General features: G+C 32.8%; 1 protein-coding gene across 4 annotated transcripts in view; it reads right to left on the reverse strand.

The window, feature by feature from the left end:
* Positions 1-2,609: 2,609 nt before the first annotated feature.
* The window catches only part of LOC115878464 (FERM and PDZ domain-containing protein 4), a 208,742-nt gene continuing 192,938 nt past the window's right edge, over positions 2,610-18,413 (reverse strand). For 3 of the 4 annotated variants that reach the window (XM_030894982.1, XM_030894980.1, XM_030894981.1), the window contains 3 exons: positions 15,467-15,771; positions 8,535-8,934; positions 2,610-4,658 (listed from right to left, as the gene is read on the reverse strand). In XM_030894982.1, the coding sequence (XP_030750842.1) occupies positions 8,572-8,934; positions 15,467-15,771 (668 nt within the window). In that variant the 3' untranslated portion in view covers positions 2,610-4,658; positions 8,535-8,571. Of the gene's footprint in view, positions 4,659-8,534; positions 8,935-15,466; positions 15,772-18,413 lie in introns of those variants that run through there. The other variant, XM_030894983.1, reaches the window with a different exon arrangement.

Raw genomic sequence — 18,413 nt, forward strand, 5'->3', positions numbered from 1 at the left:
TACAATAACTGTGAGGTAAATATTGTATGGACTATGATACCAAACACAAATAGACACATAATTGTTATATGCCTAGATATTATTAATGAATACATCAAGATTATTTAGTTTTTGGTAATTTAGCCTTTTGTGCCATACGATAAAAAAAAACGGCGTCAAAGAGGGCTGGGTAATGACAACCGATGAAAATTTTGACAAGGTCAACCCCTAACCGTTATTTACTTGGCTCGTTATCTTCTCTTTAGCTCAACTTTCGTTTAGCTGGAATCAGTTATGTATTTGGAAGCATTTCCGAATAGTATGTCACAAAATTTTTTTGCGGATATGATTATAGTGTTAATTTTTGACATCAATTTTTAATAAATGACGTCTAGAGATTGGCCTCACCAAAATTATCATCGATTGACATTAACCCAACCGTCTTTAACGCCGTTTTTTTTATCACACGGTAACATATGTTAAAGTATCAAAAAAAAATTAAGTTATAATATCATGATGCCATCCTTTTCATTTTAGGATACAAAATTCACACTTAAGTGTAGATTTGATTCAGACTATCCTTGGTATACCAGTGTACAGATAATAAGGAATATACAGAATGTTTCAAAATCATCTAATACAGTAAACATCAAAGATATATGTTAACATTTATTAAAATACATCGGTATGATTTATATTGACTACAATTATTATGGTAACTAAACATATTTATACAAAAACTGTCAGTCAACTTATACTTTGATACACTCTGTATAACTGGTTGGATTTTATTCCCAGGTAAATTACAACAAATGTCTAATAATATATTAACGTTATATTGTTGATTTTAGTTCTAAGAATACTATGAGTTTTAGAAAATATGTTACATGTCAATTGTTGGAAAATATATTATAAAAGTTAAGCGACGTTAGGCGATGCGAGTGAATGGGCGGGTGACCGTCTGGAAACTCTGCCGTGCTGTTGTTCCATGGCAATGCTCATTCATGCCCGTTCGAAACTGGATGAGATCGGATATCTCGTGAGTCGATTTAGACACTCCCCATACAGCACGTCCAAATGAAATTACGTTTCTACAAGGGAGACACATGAGAAACAAAATATGTTAAAGCGAACCTAAGTGTTTATCTAGTTCTAACATATACATATGAGATACACGCAGATTTATATTGATAGAATTGTGTGATACAGTGTTTACTAGTTGTATACCGTATGCACTCAAGATTCTAAAGAGTTTTTCGTAACGTAACAAATAATTATTAAAATGATGAAATCTGACGTCAGTATATGAGACATACAATGTATAAGTCATATGTATGTGTGATACTTCGTATCATAGTTGTGCCTATAGTACAAACCTTGTAAAAATGTGACGTATACACATAGTATAAATATCTATATAGACACGTTGTAATAGTATACTGTTGTGTCTACATTCTAGCATGAAATGAAGGTGTGCGCATGCGCGGATAGCCTCAGCGTAGATACACCGACCAAGTGTATCTTATGTGTCCTCTCTCCTTTCTCCTTTCTAGGAGTGGTATGTGTTATGTGAGCCGGCATTATTGTTTTATCATTTGGAAGCTCTATATAAATGTTCTGTTTGTGTGTAGTTTAAAAGAGATTTTAAGGTAAGCACAAGTTGTTAATTACCTTGTTACACCTTCCTAAGAGTATTATTAATATTATAGCAGCGACTCTTCCCTTACTCGATACCCAATTTACCAAATTTTGACTCCAAAGAATGAAAACTCCAAATATTCTCGTATAATGATAAAGAGGTTAGCTCTGCAATATATATATTTTTTAATTTGGAAAGATTTCAAACACTTCAAAGAACTTCTTACACTGATATTCTGTAAGTTATTGATGGATTAATATACACAGATATGTTTAATATTCAATAATCAGTTTCATATAAAATTTAAGGGTGAGATTGTTAATCTGGAAATAAAATACAACAAAGTCCAACAGAGTGCTCGATGAATGAGTATGCTAACAAACCAACTGCTTGGAGGAAAAAGAGGAGAAAAAATGACTAAACGAGGTCCACCAAATCGTGGCGATATACCAGTGTTTAACATTTTAGTATGTTGTTATACTAGGTACTTATATTTTTAATACATTTTGATACAAATTCTGTTCTTTTACAGTGTTTCCTTACTTCTGGTTTCTGCAGTGTAAATAATTATTATTATTATGTTATTTGCGCTATTGCGTTCCATGATATAAAGAAGAAGAAAAATGGTACATTTAATACAAAACAAAAATGGAACAATTTTAAGGCTACTTCTCTTGAACTTACGATCGAGATACTTTTGGAAAATACAAAGTTTTGCCATCCTAATTTTTGTTCTAAAAAGATATAATTGGTATCATTGAATAAATATTTCTTAAAAAGAACGAAAAGTGAGGCATCAAAACTTGTATTATTTCCTAAATTCGTTCATAAGAAGTAGTTTTATCTAGCACAAGATGTATACACGAAGCAAAATACATACGTATACACACGGTAGTCACAACTGCAATGTGTAAACAGAGTTTAAACGTAATACACAAGCACTGTGTATCCTACGGCACATTGTGTATCCCTTACTTTGTGTATACGTAAATGCTATACTGTGGCTACATTGTGAGGCGGACGTTTAACCTTTGTGCATACGTATTGAACTACAATGTGTAAACGTAGCATATTTACATCGGGGGAATTGTGCCACCCTGTGTCTTACATCTGATAATGTAAACACATCGTAAATGTGATTTGATGTGCTGTATGGGTCGCCAAATGGGTAGGCCATTGATAATGATATGGCCGAGGACCGGGGTTCTTATTCCGCGTAAGCAAAGTAGGCCCCGTCCAGAAAATCCTTAGAAGGAGATGTTAACTTAAAATACTTTACTTTTTAAACTTTGTATGGTAAAAGATAAGCAATTTTTCTGGTTAAATGCATCAGAATTGATCAAAAAACTTATATGGCGCGGTATATTTTCGCTGTAGCTAGAAATATGCAACATATTTTCTAAACTTTTCTATACCTCTTTAACTGAATGAGAGTGAGTTTTTAATCCATGCAAATATTTCAACTAACAAATTTTCTATGTTTTAACAGAATATTGATTGTAATAATAATAATATTATGGACGAGAATATGAATTAAAAATACTTATTTTAAACAATAAAACAGATTTGTAAATATACTGTTATTTTTTATAAAAATAAAAAAAAATAAAAGAAAATAAAAATATCTAGGGAAATCTTTTTACTTTAACTCCACCGACGACAGATTTTCTTTTCGTAAAATGGCCCTTCTAGTATTTACTGTACTTTTTGTCTCTTGTATAAAAACGTATAATTTTTGAGAAAATCGCATAATTTTTGAGAAAAAAATTTTTGGAGAGTTTATTTTTCCAAAGTAGACCTACAAAGTATACAGGGAGTTTCAATATTCCGTAGACATAGAAGAACTCCATATTTTTTGAATCAAAATAAATTAACTGCTCCTAATTTCTCTTTATACAAAAGTGCTTAGTTTGTCCGTTAGAGGACATCAATAAAAACTAAACCCGAACGTTAATTAATTTAAAATTTATTAGTTTTTTTTAAGCTTTTCATAAAGCTTATTGTCAAATATAATTTGTGATACTAACATAAAATTGCATATTTTCGCCAACTTGATTATTAGACAATAGTAGATTTTATGCGCCTCCATAACTTGACATCACAAAAATAAACATTTTTTGGAAATCAGCTTCGGAAAAATAATGTTTTTCCTCAAAAGTAGTTTAGCAAGAGAAAAAATGTAGTAAATAATAGAAGGGCCATTTTACGAAAAAAAAAATCGGTCGTCGCGTCGCTCGAGTTGGAAAATATTTATCCTAAAATTTATGTAGGGGTGGGGGTAGTTATCACTCTTTCTGTACTTTTTCTTGATTTTTGTGAAAATCAAATGTTAAAGCACTTAGCAAAACATAGACACCTAAAATTTCATTCAAAACATTTGCTGCATAATATAACTTAATTATGAGTTGTTTATATAGATATCTCAATATTCACCGTAAATATGATATATAAATTAGTAAAAATATTTGCAAGAATAACATCACTCCGTATATCTAAACGACTAGAAAATAAGGTACCAAAGTTTAATTGATTAGTACATTACCTAATAAAAAATATACAATATTCTTAATATACAAGTAATTAATAACAAAAACATATTAACAAACGTATTTTTTTTAAAGCCAACGATATTGATTACGTATATTGGAAGTTTCGAAATACTCGAAATTTCCCATTTTGTAATACATCTACACTAATTATACGTAATAATATTTTATAAGTAATAATTATTACATTGAAAAGGTTCTTCCTTTGAGTATACACCAGTAACATTTCTTAGTCCTATTCCTTACCAATTTCCGTATATATTGTCGCATTTTTTTTTAATTTAAGAGTGTTAAAATACAAAATCGACTGTAAAAATTGCTTCTTTTTTATTAAGTGGAATTGTATGCTTGATTTTTTTGTGTCGAAGAAAAACTTAATATTGGTTTTGATAATGCAAGTCTTTTGTTCCAGCTTAATACACGAAGTCCGGTTTGCTTTTTTCGCTTCCTCAGAGTTCGCTTTCATTCTTCCAATTATTTTAAGAAAGATCAAGCTGAAACAGAAACAAATAAAGTTAGGGTCATTTTAATATTACGGTAAATAATTGAAATACCCTGTGGAATATGTTAATACAGAAAGGAATTTAAAAATAATCTGATCGTTGGTTCATCTCAATAGCTTTATTTTTGTTGGAGATATTCGCTTTTTAATTAAGATAACACTAATTTTTTTTCGTAATTATTATATTAAAACCACGCCTTTGTTTTTGGTCTTGGTCAATAATAGGCCTAGTAAGTTTTGGTACCGAAGCAGGTCTTTTTGACATAAGATTCGCTTCGTTTAATCTTCTTCTTAGATGTACGTTCCTTAGATGCAATTCATTATAAATTTGAAAAGCTGGCAAACGGTAGTTTCTTAGCGATAAATTTACAATAAGTGGATCGGCTCGATTTGAAGATACGAATATCTATACGATAATCTCATACGAATATTCATGGACGTCTAGAGTATGGACTTATCTCGAGGAAGCGAATACACTGTATTTCGTGCACACCTAGATCGATTAGCGACATAATTAAACGAACTTACTTGAGTGAAGTTCGATCGTAATTATATGAGGCGTCCAGTCCGAATGTATTATCTTGATTTTTCATACGTAGTAACGTCCCTGCGTGCACAATTTTAAAGCTATAAGCTAAATTCCCCTCCCGTTGCTAGTCTAGGTGGGGGCGCCGGCCCTGGCGCGGCGGTCGGTATTCATTTATCAAAGATTTATTCATTAATTCAAGCGACCATGGGGCAAGACGGGAAGGGTGGGAAGATAATACATTCGTACTGGACGCCTCATATAATTATGATCGAACTTCACTTCAGGCAAGTTCGTTTGATCGTATAATTATATTCGCGTCCAGTCCGAATGTATTATCTTGATTTTTCATACGTAGATGTTTAAAGAACTGATGGTTGCAAATTAATGAATGCGGTGCAGAAAGCATTTTTTTTCTGAGACATAAATAGCTGAAATTATAAATATGTTTATTGAATGTAACCAAAATGAAACCAATTTAACGGCCCTCAATACATGGATATGTCAAATTGTGACAATTAACATATACATATATGCATACTAAGCAGAAACAGAAACCCATAAGATGACACTTCCATAAAGGATTCTGCCAAATTTGTTCAATTATACTTGTTATAAACTAATGAACTCATCGTGTCGATAGAAATCCCTGTCTCAGTGTAGAACTGCGTGAATAACTCGACTATAGTGAGGTTTAATCGATATATATTTTTTAAGGTGTTTCTAACCCATTGCTTAATATTTAAAAGGCCTTACTTTTTAAGCCATTAATATTAGTCAACATTTGAATGTTAGACTTTGGTAGTAAGAAAATAAGAGTCTCAATAATTTATTTTCCAAAATGCTTTAATTACGTCGATGAATTAAACCAGAGTCATCATATAGATTAGATTTCTATCCATACATTGGTATTATTGTGGACATTGATATAAAGCAGACACAGATATTGATCTGTGTCAATTTTATACCAGAAGTTTTTATTATTATTTTTATTTTTTTTGGATAATTTTCAGTAACTATAATATGCATATATAATTATATACTGACTAAAAACAAACTGACATCTGTCTCTGATAACTAAGGTTAAACGTGAAACCAATTTTTATAACCCAGTTAATTTTTTTTTTGAATGAGTTTTATTTCGAATATACTGGACTTCATCTTAACAATTATGACACAGGAGAGGATAGGCGACATGCCATGGCTCCTTGGTAAATTAGGGAGTTAAAATATATTTTCTCAAGTAGATTTCGCCGCTTAGCAGATATAAAAGTTGGACCTTGTTCTGTGCTTAAGCCAGATCATTGGCTAAGCCTGAGTTCGTCTCCCGAAGTAGCATGTATAAAGAGTCGAATGTTCTGTAGTCTCTGTGGATTAGTTTGGTTTGGCCAAACTGAACAAACCGCTGGATTTGGTTTATTTTCCTCTCCTAGATGCTGAGCTTGTGTTCGATCTGTTATGAGATAGCGACACTTAAATAGCGACTGTCCTTCTTTTTGAACGTACAGCCTTATAAATAATAATTTCTGGAGGAGCTTTCCTGTTGAAATATCTCCTTATACAGGGTGATTCCTGTAAGTCGGTCATGCTTTCGAGGAATGATAGGGGACGTCGAAATATTAATTTTGATATAGCACACTATGGGTCGGAAATGCCTCTTACGCAAGATACAGGGTGTTAAAGTTTTTGAAAAATTAAAGATATTCTTTAATAGTTTTTTAACAGTTGAAGGTATCGTTATAAAATTTCATTATAGGAATCTACCTAACAGAGACACTTTAAATGTAAAAAGAAGAGGTTTTAGTTTCAACCAGTGGCGTAGATGTGATACGTAGGTATCGGGTAATTTTTTCAAAAAAAAAATAGTACGCCACTGACAAAAAATGTCGGAGTTTTTTTATTTACTCGGTTTATTTCCAAGAAAAAATGTCTCTTGCAACTTTCTCCTATCTAACACCATTTTATCACAATTTAAAAATAAATAAATGTTTTAACGAGAATCTTAAATACAGCGAATTATTATACTAGAGGGCAGAAACACCTGTGCATCGTTAGCTCTCTTCATCTTGGGTAACTTTAGTACTTTTTACTATTAGCTCTAAATAAATTTTTAAAAAATTATAAATTTAAACTAGAATTTTTTTGTATTGTTAATAATAAAATTCGTAGTTTTAAGGTAGTTATAATAATTCGCATATTTAAGGTTCTCATTAAAAAATATTTATTTTTAAATTGTGACAAAATGTTGTTAGATAGAAGAAAGTTGCAAGAGACATTTTTTCTTGGAAATAAACCGAGTAAATAAAAAAACTCCGAAATTTTTATTTTTGTCAGTGGCGTACTATTTTTTTTTGAAAAAATTACCCGATACGTATCACATCTACGCCACTGGTTGAAACTAAAACCTCCTCTTTTTACATTTAAAGTGTCTCTGTTAGGCAGACTCCTATAATAAAATTTTATAACGATACCTTCAACTGCTAAAAAACTATTAAAGAATATCTTTAATTTTTCAAAAACTTTAACACCTTGTATCTTGCGTAAGAGGCATTTCCGACCCATAGTATGCTATATCAAAATTAATATTTCAACGTCCCCTATCATTCCTCGAAAGCATGACCGACTTGCAGGAATCACCCTGTATATGGCTTCATCGATCTACGACGAAGAAATCGGAGAGCTGCGATCCGCACTGCACCGTGCACAAAAGACGAATGAATACCGACCGCCGCGCCGCGCAGAAGTGTCTAGTTCTAGCAGTCAACTATTAAGCTTGACCAATCAGGTTGGTTAGCGTGGTTATTTGGAGTGTGTTAATTCATTTGTGTTTGTCAAAAACTCTAACGTGATTGGTCGGGCTTAACAGTTGCCCGCTAGGGCTAGACACAAGTGAGCCGCGCCCTTTATCTAGATTAGCAACGGGAGGGGAATTTACCTTATAGCTTTAAAATTGTGCACACAGGGACGTTACTACGTATGAAAAATCAAGATAATACATTCGGACTGGACGCGAATATAATTTTGATCTTTATGATCATCAATTAAAGCAACTATAGCAGATGCAACTTCTGGATTTAAAACCATCTCTCTGCTAGAGTAAATACCCAACAGCCAACAGGCAATAATAATATAATTTTTCAAAAACAGTGACATTACACAAATCATAAACACTATTTCATAGGTCTGTTGAGTGGGACCAAAAGCAAAGGCATGGTTTTAATGGAAAAATTCCGATAAACTGTTAGTGTCTTCTTCGAATTATGAATAGTTTGAATACTTCAAAATTTTAAGTTGCCCGTTTTTTATGCCGCCGCGTCTCCCAACTCTATTCAGAATGCTTACCTAATATTTGTTCCCACAATGCCACCGGTCGAACCCACTAAGGTGAAAACACCCTCAAGCTCCTCAACAGCGTCGACAGCACGTTGGCCAAGGATTCCGCCTGGGCGGCCAAGTGCTCCTCGACGCTCCTCTGCGAGCTCCTGTCCACGTGCGAAGTGATCAGGTGGCGGAAGGCGGCAGTGACGTCGCGTATCTTCAGAACGAGGTTCCTGGTCTGGAGCGGCGCCGTGGTGTGGTTCACCAGGTCCTGGCTCAGTTCCGACAACCTCCTCAAAATAGTAAGGCAAACGGCTAGGTTCTCGGGAAGGTCGGGCAGCGACGGGTCGGACATCGCTATCACGAGCATTTTGCTCGAGGTCACGAGCTGGAGACATTGGGAGGTGAGTTCTTCTTTGGTCATCTGAAAGAGAGTATAGTCTATGTTACAGTAAAAGGGTTGGAAATCAGTGATTGTTAACAATTACTAATAAAAGCTCACCTTCACTGATTTGCTAAGACTACGAAGTAAAAGTTCAACAGCTAAATCATTGTAAAATATATTTAAAAAAAATACAAAGTTGAAACTCTTCTGCTGCGATATAATAGCATTTTGCAAAGCCTACTATCAAGTGAAACGATTTTCGACATGTTACGACAATTCCATTATTCATTTTAGTTTTGTTTTGTGATGCTCCAAAGCCTACTTGCTGTAAATTGATAACAAGATTGTTATCAATAATGTATTTTTTTTTGGAGATATTCAATGTTTTCAGTGACGCTGGCCCTCTGTGCGTCGCGTCGCGTCGCTAGGAAATTAGACCTTAGGAACCTAGTCACTACGAATTTTTTAAACGTTTTGATATGCTTGAAGTAGCGTATGGAAAAAATAAATAACTTCCGTTGAAGAAAATTCGGGCATACTTTATTTTGTCCATGATGAAGAAGTTTATTAAAAAGAACCTTGTACTCTTCTTCTTAATGTTTATAAATGTTTTTTACATATTCTTGTACGCTTTAAAATGTTTACCAAGTTTTCTCTTTTAATATTTAGAAGGTCGTTATTTAGATCCAATATTCTTAAAAGTTTTATTTGTTCTAACTTCCACCAACATTCTTCTTCGCCACACTCGCCCTGTACAATAGAATAACTTTTACTGGCAGCGTTTAGAGTAAATGTTACTTTCACTAGTGAATGTTTGAAACTACCAGGAAAAGTCGACAAATCTCTTTAAAATACCACATTCATTCGTCCAATGCGTAATTGCTAGCATTTCCTAATGAATGTTAACAGTCACTGAATTTCCGACTTTCGCTGTAACATATATAATAATATAGTTTACATAACATATACCGTATGTTCGAATAAAAACGGCGTCGACGATGGCTATGAAATGAAGATCGCTGTCATTTTATATGTAAAACTATATGGGAAATGTCATCGATCGTCATTTCCAAGCCAACTGGACGCTGTTTTTTTTTCGATCATACGGTATAATAATAAACATAGTTGATAACATCATTAAATCCTGTGACTGGGGCAAAAACTCTGTACTGGTGCTATTAGATTATTCAAAGGCCTTTGACAGAATTAGTTATAAACTACTTCTATCTATATTACATTATGTAGGCTTCTCGAAAAATGCAGTCAGTCTAATTGAAAATTATTTAAGCAATAGAAGGCAATTTGTAAAAACTACTACAGGGGAGTCACCGAGGGAAGTTATTAGTTGTGGAGTTCCACAGGGATCTATCTTGGGACCCTTACTTTTTACAATATATACAAGTAATATTTCTACATACCTAGATAATGTTAATGCACACTGCTACGCAATTTATAATTTGGTATAAAACAACTTTTCTTTTCGTTTAATTTGGATGACTGGACATTAGCTCAAACGTTAATAAATGACGATTTAATTAAATTACTACAAGTCTCAAATCATCACAGCCTGGCAATAAATCCAGATAAATCATCTGTTATGATATTTGGTAAACACCGGGACTTTCTATCTGACGTAATGTCAATAAGTTTAGCTGAACAAAAATTACAATTTACTAAATCTGCCAAGAATTTGGGATTAATTATAGATTATAATCTTTACTTTAAGGAACATGTCTCTCAATGTATCAAGAGGTCTTACATCTCTTCAAAAATGTTATATCCGCATCGAAGGTTACTTTCGGAAACTTTAAAGATAAAGTTAGCTGAAGTCGTATCCCATTTCAACTACTGTGATGTTATATATGGACCATGTCTGGAAAAAATTGACATTAACAGAATAGAGAAGCTTCAAAAAAGCTGCCTACGTTTTATTTATGGTATAAGAAAATATGATCCCATTTCGCATAAGTTAAAAGAAGCTAAGTGGTTGAATATGGAAAACAGACGTAAGATTCATTGGTTTTATTTCATGGAATTATTTCTAAGAAGTGTCCTCCATACTTGGTGAATAAAATAAAATTCAGAACAGATGTGCACAACTTAAACCTTAGATTTAAGGGACTTATTACTCCACCACCTCACAAAACAACATTGTTCACTAGATGTTTCTCATTTAATATTTCGAAGCTCTACCACTGTTTACCAGCAGAAATGATAAACCTTCAGAGTGCTGCATTTAAAAATAAACTTAAAAAACATTTTCTGGATAGTTCTCTTCCCTCTTATTTTTTTTACCTCAGAATTATTTTAGTATAAAATACTTTTCTTTTTGTTAATTTCTTTGAATTTCATACCAAATTTTCTTAGTCATAAGTTAGTCATAGGATTACTATATAATTTACTTATATTTGTAGATAGTTACAATAAAATAATTTAGCTATATAACACACATTTATACTAGCTGATATCGTGATCTAACAGGAACTGAATTTAAATCAATTTTAATTGTCTTCAGTTCCTTTCTTGCATGTTTTTTTATTATTATTATTTATTTGTAATTTACATTTGTTGTAAATGACATTCATGCAAAATAAAGTATTAGTATTTTTCTTCTTCTTTCTTCCCACTTGTTTCAAGTGGTTGTTTGTTCTGAAGTGACGGGCTGTACCAAGTCGCTTCAGGGTCTATTGCTTGAATTTGGAAATGATCGAACTTATTATTATTATTATTATATATATATAATTTGATATAAAATAATAACTTAGTATTATTAACTGATATAATGATTAATGAAAGCCTCTATGGATGAACCCATAATGAGATCTTCATCAACTGATTCTGAATATTCGGAATGTGACATTATATATTTTTTAGGTGCACCAACTGATTGAAACTTATTCAGAATGAGTTGCATCCGTGTGCATGCAACAGTTTCATTTTAGTTGTTAGACACTGATTGGGGGGTAGAGTAAACTAGTTTGTAACTTTTGGTTCAAAACAGTCACACCGTGGGCGCTTGGCCTTAGCCAACAAGTAACTTGTTAAGATAACTAACAAACTTTTTCAGTTTTTTTTTATAAAAATTGGTGTAACAAACAAGGTGAATGATTTTGGCAGTGATACATTTATAATAATTAATATGATTTGAATACAATATACTTTCGATCAGTATTACATTATTATAAAAAAACTACGAAAATTTTCTTTTATTTTTCAACTACATATTAGAAGTCACCTCTACGTCCGATCAATGTCAAACAAACAATAATAATAAATACCTACAGCCTTTTGAACTTGAGTTTCGCCAACCTCCGAAAAACCAAAACAGTCAGTGCGAATAATTAACCAAATATTATTGTGGTAATAAAATTCGATATTCGTTATATTTTTAGATGTGTATGAATTTAAAATTAAAATATTATATGCCTTGCATCACGTTTCAAATAAAATTCATATTTATATTAAGTTAATTAAGAAAGGAGATAAGTAACGGCGTATTTTTCGAAATTTCCTATAAAATATTCCACAGACAAGATATTGCTCTTCAAATCAAGGCAGAAGTAAAAATAATTTGATATACAGGGTGGTCCGAACTGTATTCCGGAAACTTCGGCAGCATATTCTGCAGATAAAAATAAGTAGAAAAGTTTGTATAAATGTATGTCCCAAAATGCTTCGTTTCGGAGATACAGGGTATTGAAGTTTCATTTTTATTTCAATTTTTTCCAAATAATTTCTGAAGTATCGTCACTATTTGGTTGAAAATTGGTGTCTGGGAGCTTTTCACATGAGCAATTTGATTTTGATATGAATATGACTCCTACTTGTAGAGGACGCCACCTACACATTTTTAACTGATTTAAAGAGCAATAACTTTTAGTCCGTACCTGTATAAAACTATTGAGTAAAAAATTATACATTTACGACGTTTTTACGTAAAAAAGGTTTCTTGGTAAAAATCGCTACGCGTGGTAATAATAATTGTTCTCGAGATATTTGGAATCGAAATTATCAACCTGTCATTATTGACATAAATTAAACATGTTGACTAAATAGTTATTAAACTGAAATAATAAATTTGAACTGTTTTATCATCATCTTTTCGAAGAAAAATTTTTGATTAATTTAAAAAAATAAAAAGTTCCCAAATTAATCATTTCAGACAAATAACTATCTACACAACATGCGTTTATTTTTTATCAAAATTTTGTTTACATATATTGACTATTTCTATTCTAAATATCTTGAAAACGGTTGCTAGGAGCGATTTTTCCAGAGACATTTTTTTCCTAATAAATCAGGGAAATGTATATTTTCATTCAGTAGTTTTATACAGGTACGGACGAAAAGTTATTACTTACAAAACAGTTAAAACCTTTGAATAAGAATACTAAGGAAGAAGCATATCAAAAATCTTAGGTCCACCACGATGGGCCCCAAATATGTCGGACTTAAATTCCGGCTTATCAGTGCCGTTCTAATTTTATTTAAGAAATGTAAAACTATGATGTAGGGCTGACGTGTAGTAGACTCTATAATTTTTTATTTATTTGACGTTGCGAATAAATGTTGGTAGTTATTAAAATTGTTATAAAAATATAAAATTCTAATAAAAATAGATAAGTTATAATAATTATTTACAACCATAAACATCCGATACGCTACTGAAGCAGGTAAGTCAAATTGACGTATCTAAATTCTTTGACATCTAATCTTTGACAAGTAATAAATAAAAGCAAAAATGCAAGAAAAAATATATAATTAGTTAATTTAAGTAAATTTCATAAATGATAGGTTTATTACACGTATGTATTTTATATAGTCACTTACTAGCGAAAAGTTGTTCCATTATTTTACTTGATTTTTGCCGAGATCTACCGCACGCTACACAACCAACTATTTTAGAGTCTTTTTTGATAAATCGCGATAGTGTCACTGTTATTTTAAGTTCTGCCACAATTTCCATCTAGATTTACTAGCTTTATACAACTATCAGTAGTAGAATAAATAATAAATAACATAAAATAAGCTCCGTAAAGACTGACAAATCCACAAAATTTCAAATCAAATTGAAATGTGTCAAATGAATCGTTAAACAGAACTGTCAGGGATCCCCATCCTAGAGTCCTTTTTCCGCCCACCATGCATGAATACATGGATAGCATTATGATCCTCCCTTAGTCTTCTTAAGCATGATTTTCATGCATTCGTTGTCCGACGATACGATGATACCATATTAATTTTATTGGTTGAATTTAGAGACTTCGATTGGTTAGAAACGGTTAACCAATCGAAGCCTTTTAATTAAACCAATGAAATTAATATCCTATCAACGTATCGTCGGACAACGGATGCATGAAAATCAAGCTTTATTCAAAGGTTAAAACACATGTAGGTAGCGCCCCCTACAAATAGCAAACATAAGGAAACAACCACAGACTCAGTACTATTTAATAATAAAATAGTGTTTGATTTTTAAAGTCGTTAGAAGCATAATCCAATATGAAATATAATAAGATTTTTTGTGAATTCAGATTGAATTAATATAGAAAAATAAAACAATCTTACTTAAGTTTTTTCTTATTCTTTGAAATTTGTTTTATAGCTTTAATTTCTTTACGTTTGCAGTAAGTAATATGTTTTATTTTATATTATATTAATATAACTATTTTTAACATTGTTCCATACCGATGGGTTTAAATTAGTGATGTGTCGGTATTTGAGTAACCCGATTTTCCAGAGGTATTTTTTTGTAACGTCGTCGTGTCGCGCTCCACAACGAATGGGGAACCTGTTACTGAAGAACGACGATCATAATAGCGACAAAACTATAAATTATTTATAATCTCCCTTGGAGTTAGCTCGAACCGCAGTAACCGCATAGCGCCGTGTTTCGCTCCAGCCGTCGCGCGTCGCGCTCCTATGGTCGCCGTTTCGTCGGTCGCGAACAGTAGTAACTGGAACTGGTAACTACGTAGCGTCGCGCGATCTTGATAGCTTCGTCTGTCGCGAAGAGATGTAACTGGTAACGACCTATATCGCGACGTATTTCGCTCCAGTGCCAGTGATGGCGCGATTGCTGGAGCGCTCGTAGGGTCGAGTTTTCGTCGGTCGCCAACACTAGTAACTTGAACTGGTAAGTACGTAGCGTCGCGCTTTGATCGGTCGCTGTACTAGGAATTTTTGATTGATAATAAATACATGTTAGGTACATTAGACAGATACAAATAAAACACTTTTACAAAAATGAGAAAAAAAAAGACGAAATATGACCGAAAAAGAAAAGAACTTTGTCAAGCTACTTTCAATTGATTAAAAATATAAACCCAATTAGAGTTATATAGTGACTATATAACTCTAATTGGGTTTATGTTTTAAGATGCATAAATACAATGCAATATTTATACTATAAATATTGCATTGTATGTATGCATCTTTAAATATTTGGAACCAATAAATAAAAATATCTTTCTATCTATTTAAACTATAGTCTTCGGAACTTCCGGTGCCTTCACTAGTACTGTAATAGACGTTTATATAAATAATAAGACAACAAAATGAATCCACAAACCTGGAATTTATCTTCGGATATGAACTTTCCCCCGCCACGTACTTGGGCCACGGTACATTGTGCCGCCACTTGGTCTAGTCGCACCAGCAGTCCTGCCATCGCAATATCAGTCTTAACCAGCAGGTTTTCCCTGTTCGAACTACAGCCATTTTTGATTTGGAAAGAGGTTGGCGACGAATACATCACCTCTTGTTGGTTTGGCTTGGTTACAAGCACTCCCGCAAATTTTTCTTCGACTTTGATCGAGTCGGGACTGCTGGGGGAATGTATATGGACTGCTACTGTGGTTAGTTTAGTGTTTTTTCCTGAAAATGTAATTAATTAGTTTGGTATTCGTACGCTTATTAGGTTGTTGTATATGGAATGTATTATATATTATTATTAATTAGTGAATCATCTAGAGCGTTAAAGGGTGATGTTGACAAATTTGTCAGCATTAATGGGACACAGGCCATAGAGTAGAACAACGCAAAGATTATGATGAATGAACCATTACTAAATAATAAAAGGGGCTTTTTTAAACAAATCTAGTATAAATAAATGTATTGAGTTTAATAATGTATAATTATCGTTTCTTTGACATTAATAAACATAAATAAGCAAAAGATAAATAAATATTAAAAAAATAATAATAATAATTTACAGAAAGTTTGAAGCTTTTCGTGTTTACCTCATTAAATAATTGTTATCAGGTGGTAATTATTAATTTTGAAGTCTGACTTTATACTGGGTGCGTTTTAAAAGTCGCTCACCCCTATAACTATTTAATTTTTTTAGATAAAATAAAACGAAATTTGATATGTTAATATATAACATAAATTATGATTGATTGACGTAATCAATTGTTTTTTGTCACTTCCTGTTTCACCGGAAATGACTACAACTTTTGATTTTTAAGTAGCACCCTCGGTATTTTTTTACGTTATTCGATAGAAAATGACACTCCGAATAGAATGACAAATCATGTGTCAACTTTTGACATGTTCGCAAATGGTATATTTGAAAAGCGATTTATAACGACAATTTGACTTAAAATACCAAGTGTATGGTACCAAATTATTCGCAAAAAATACTTTTTCCAAACATGCTAATGAGCCACCCTCGTTTCGTTTAAAAGAAATGAGATATGATTAAAAATACGATTTGGGCATTTTTTAACCGGCCAGGACAAGACACGAAAAACGTTAGATGATTAAACTTATTTTTCCAAGACTCCTTGATTGAAAATTAGTATTTTCACACAACCATGGCACTCTAGACTGAAATTTAAAATATGTTTTTTTAAGCGAAAATGTCAAAGGTTGATACATTGTACGTCATTCTATTCAGAATGTCATGTTCTATCGAATAAAGTAAAAATATACCGAGAGGGCCATTTAAAAATCAAAAGATGTAGTCATTTCCGGTGAAACAGGAAGTGACCAAAAACAATTGAATATGTTAATCAATCCTAATTTATGTCATATACTAACATACCAAATACCGTTTTTTTTTTCATTTGAAAAAATAAAAAAATTATATGGGTGAGCCATTTATGAGACGCACACGGAATAATGTCATTTTAACAGAACATAAACGGCATAGATAAAGGAAACCAGTTTAGATTGGAATGCTCGGCTTGCCGCCAAAACTTATAATTGTTTTGGAGCGCATACGTTGTAGGGCGCTGCTATAGCGGTTGCTAAGAACAACCGCCGAACAAGAACAGAAATAATTTTCTCTTGTCAAAATCAGAATCTTCAAAAATTGTAAAATCTTTCAAAATTTAAACCGCCCCACAGTGGGGTATTTGACACCGATAGTTGATCGAATTTTCTTTATGTAGACCTTATATAAATTATTGCCATTTTAAATTAAAGAGGAAATAATATGAACAAAATAAAGGATAATTCGTCGATTTAAAAAAAAAGGAAAGAAAAATCACTGTTCCGGTGTTTCTACGGTCAATGCCACTAATGCCAGTAGTAATATCGCAACTAATACTACTAATGCTACGAATGATCCGCGACCAATGCCCATACCACTAAAGCCGCTATTAATTGTGCTATACTGCTAATGGCACTAATGCGATCGCTTTGTACACAACAATGCCATCGCGGTTTACACCTCGCATTAGTATATCACTGTTTTGCAAATTAAAGGAAACCAAGAATGATTTTCTCATTTTATCAGCAAAGTCGCAAAAAGCCGCAGTATTTTATTTTACTGTGTGAAAACCCAATGTTTACTAAGTAAAACGTATACAGGCCCGGCAATGGATCTCTAGGCATAGGAATTACATGCATTGGAATGAAACGCCTATAAAAAGTCTATGCTTAAACAGAGATGGACAACAACTTCCCCGTTTCCACTTCCACTACGACTGTCTACTTAGACAAACTCCAATAAGATAACAAATTTTGGAAATTCCGCCACCTCCCATCCACTCATGATACCCATCTCCCTGCCCTTTATCTATCGCCATTATTTTATTTCCCTTCCCGCGCCTCCGCACCTCGCTATTCCGACTCCAGTCAGTTCATCACAGAGTTGCCAGGTCTACCGGTTTCGTCTGTAAGCTACCGATCTACCGATTTAAAGAAAAACCCAACGATATATTCAACTGCGTCTTTAGTTTTTACAATAGAAGCACTTTTAAAAAGCTGACTTATTTGACTAAAAATTAAGCGACTGCCGCGTTGGAATCTATATAATCTGACTTTATTATTGTTTCATTAAATTTTATTTAGTAATAACAGACATACAGGTCATCGTTCTGTCTAGTTGCAGAGTTACAGAGATATTCCTAAAAATCCTTATTACTCCTTATTAGGCGCGGGATTGGCGGCATGCCCGAAGAAGTTGATATCTTTTGAAAAGATTTTATTTCATTCATCTACTAAAGTTGAACCCATATTTTCCCCCAAAAAATGTAAACAAAAACAAAATTTAAGTTAAGAAACAACCT

Source organism: Sitophilus oryzae, unplaced genomic scaffold, assembly GCF_002938485.1.
Source record: "Sitophilus oryzae breed Bouriz unplaced genomic scaffold, Soryzae_2.0 scaffold_1512_pilon_pilon, whole genome shotgun sequence".
In the NCBI taxonomy this organism is placed as follows: domain Eukaryota; kingdom Metazoa; phylum Arthropoda; class Insecta; order Coleoptera; family Curculionidae; genus Sitophilus; species Sitophilus oryzae.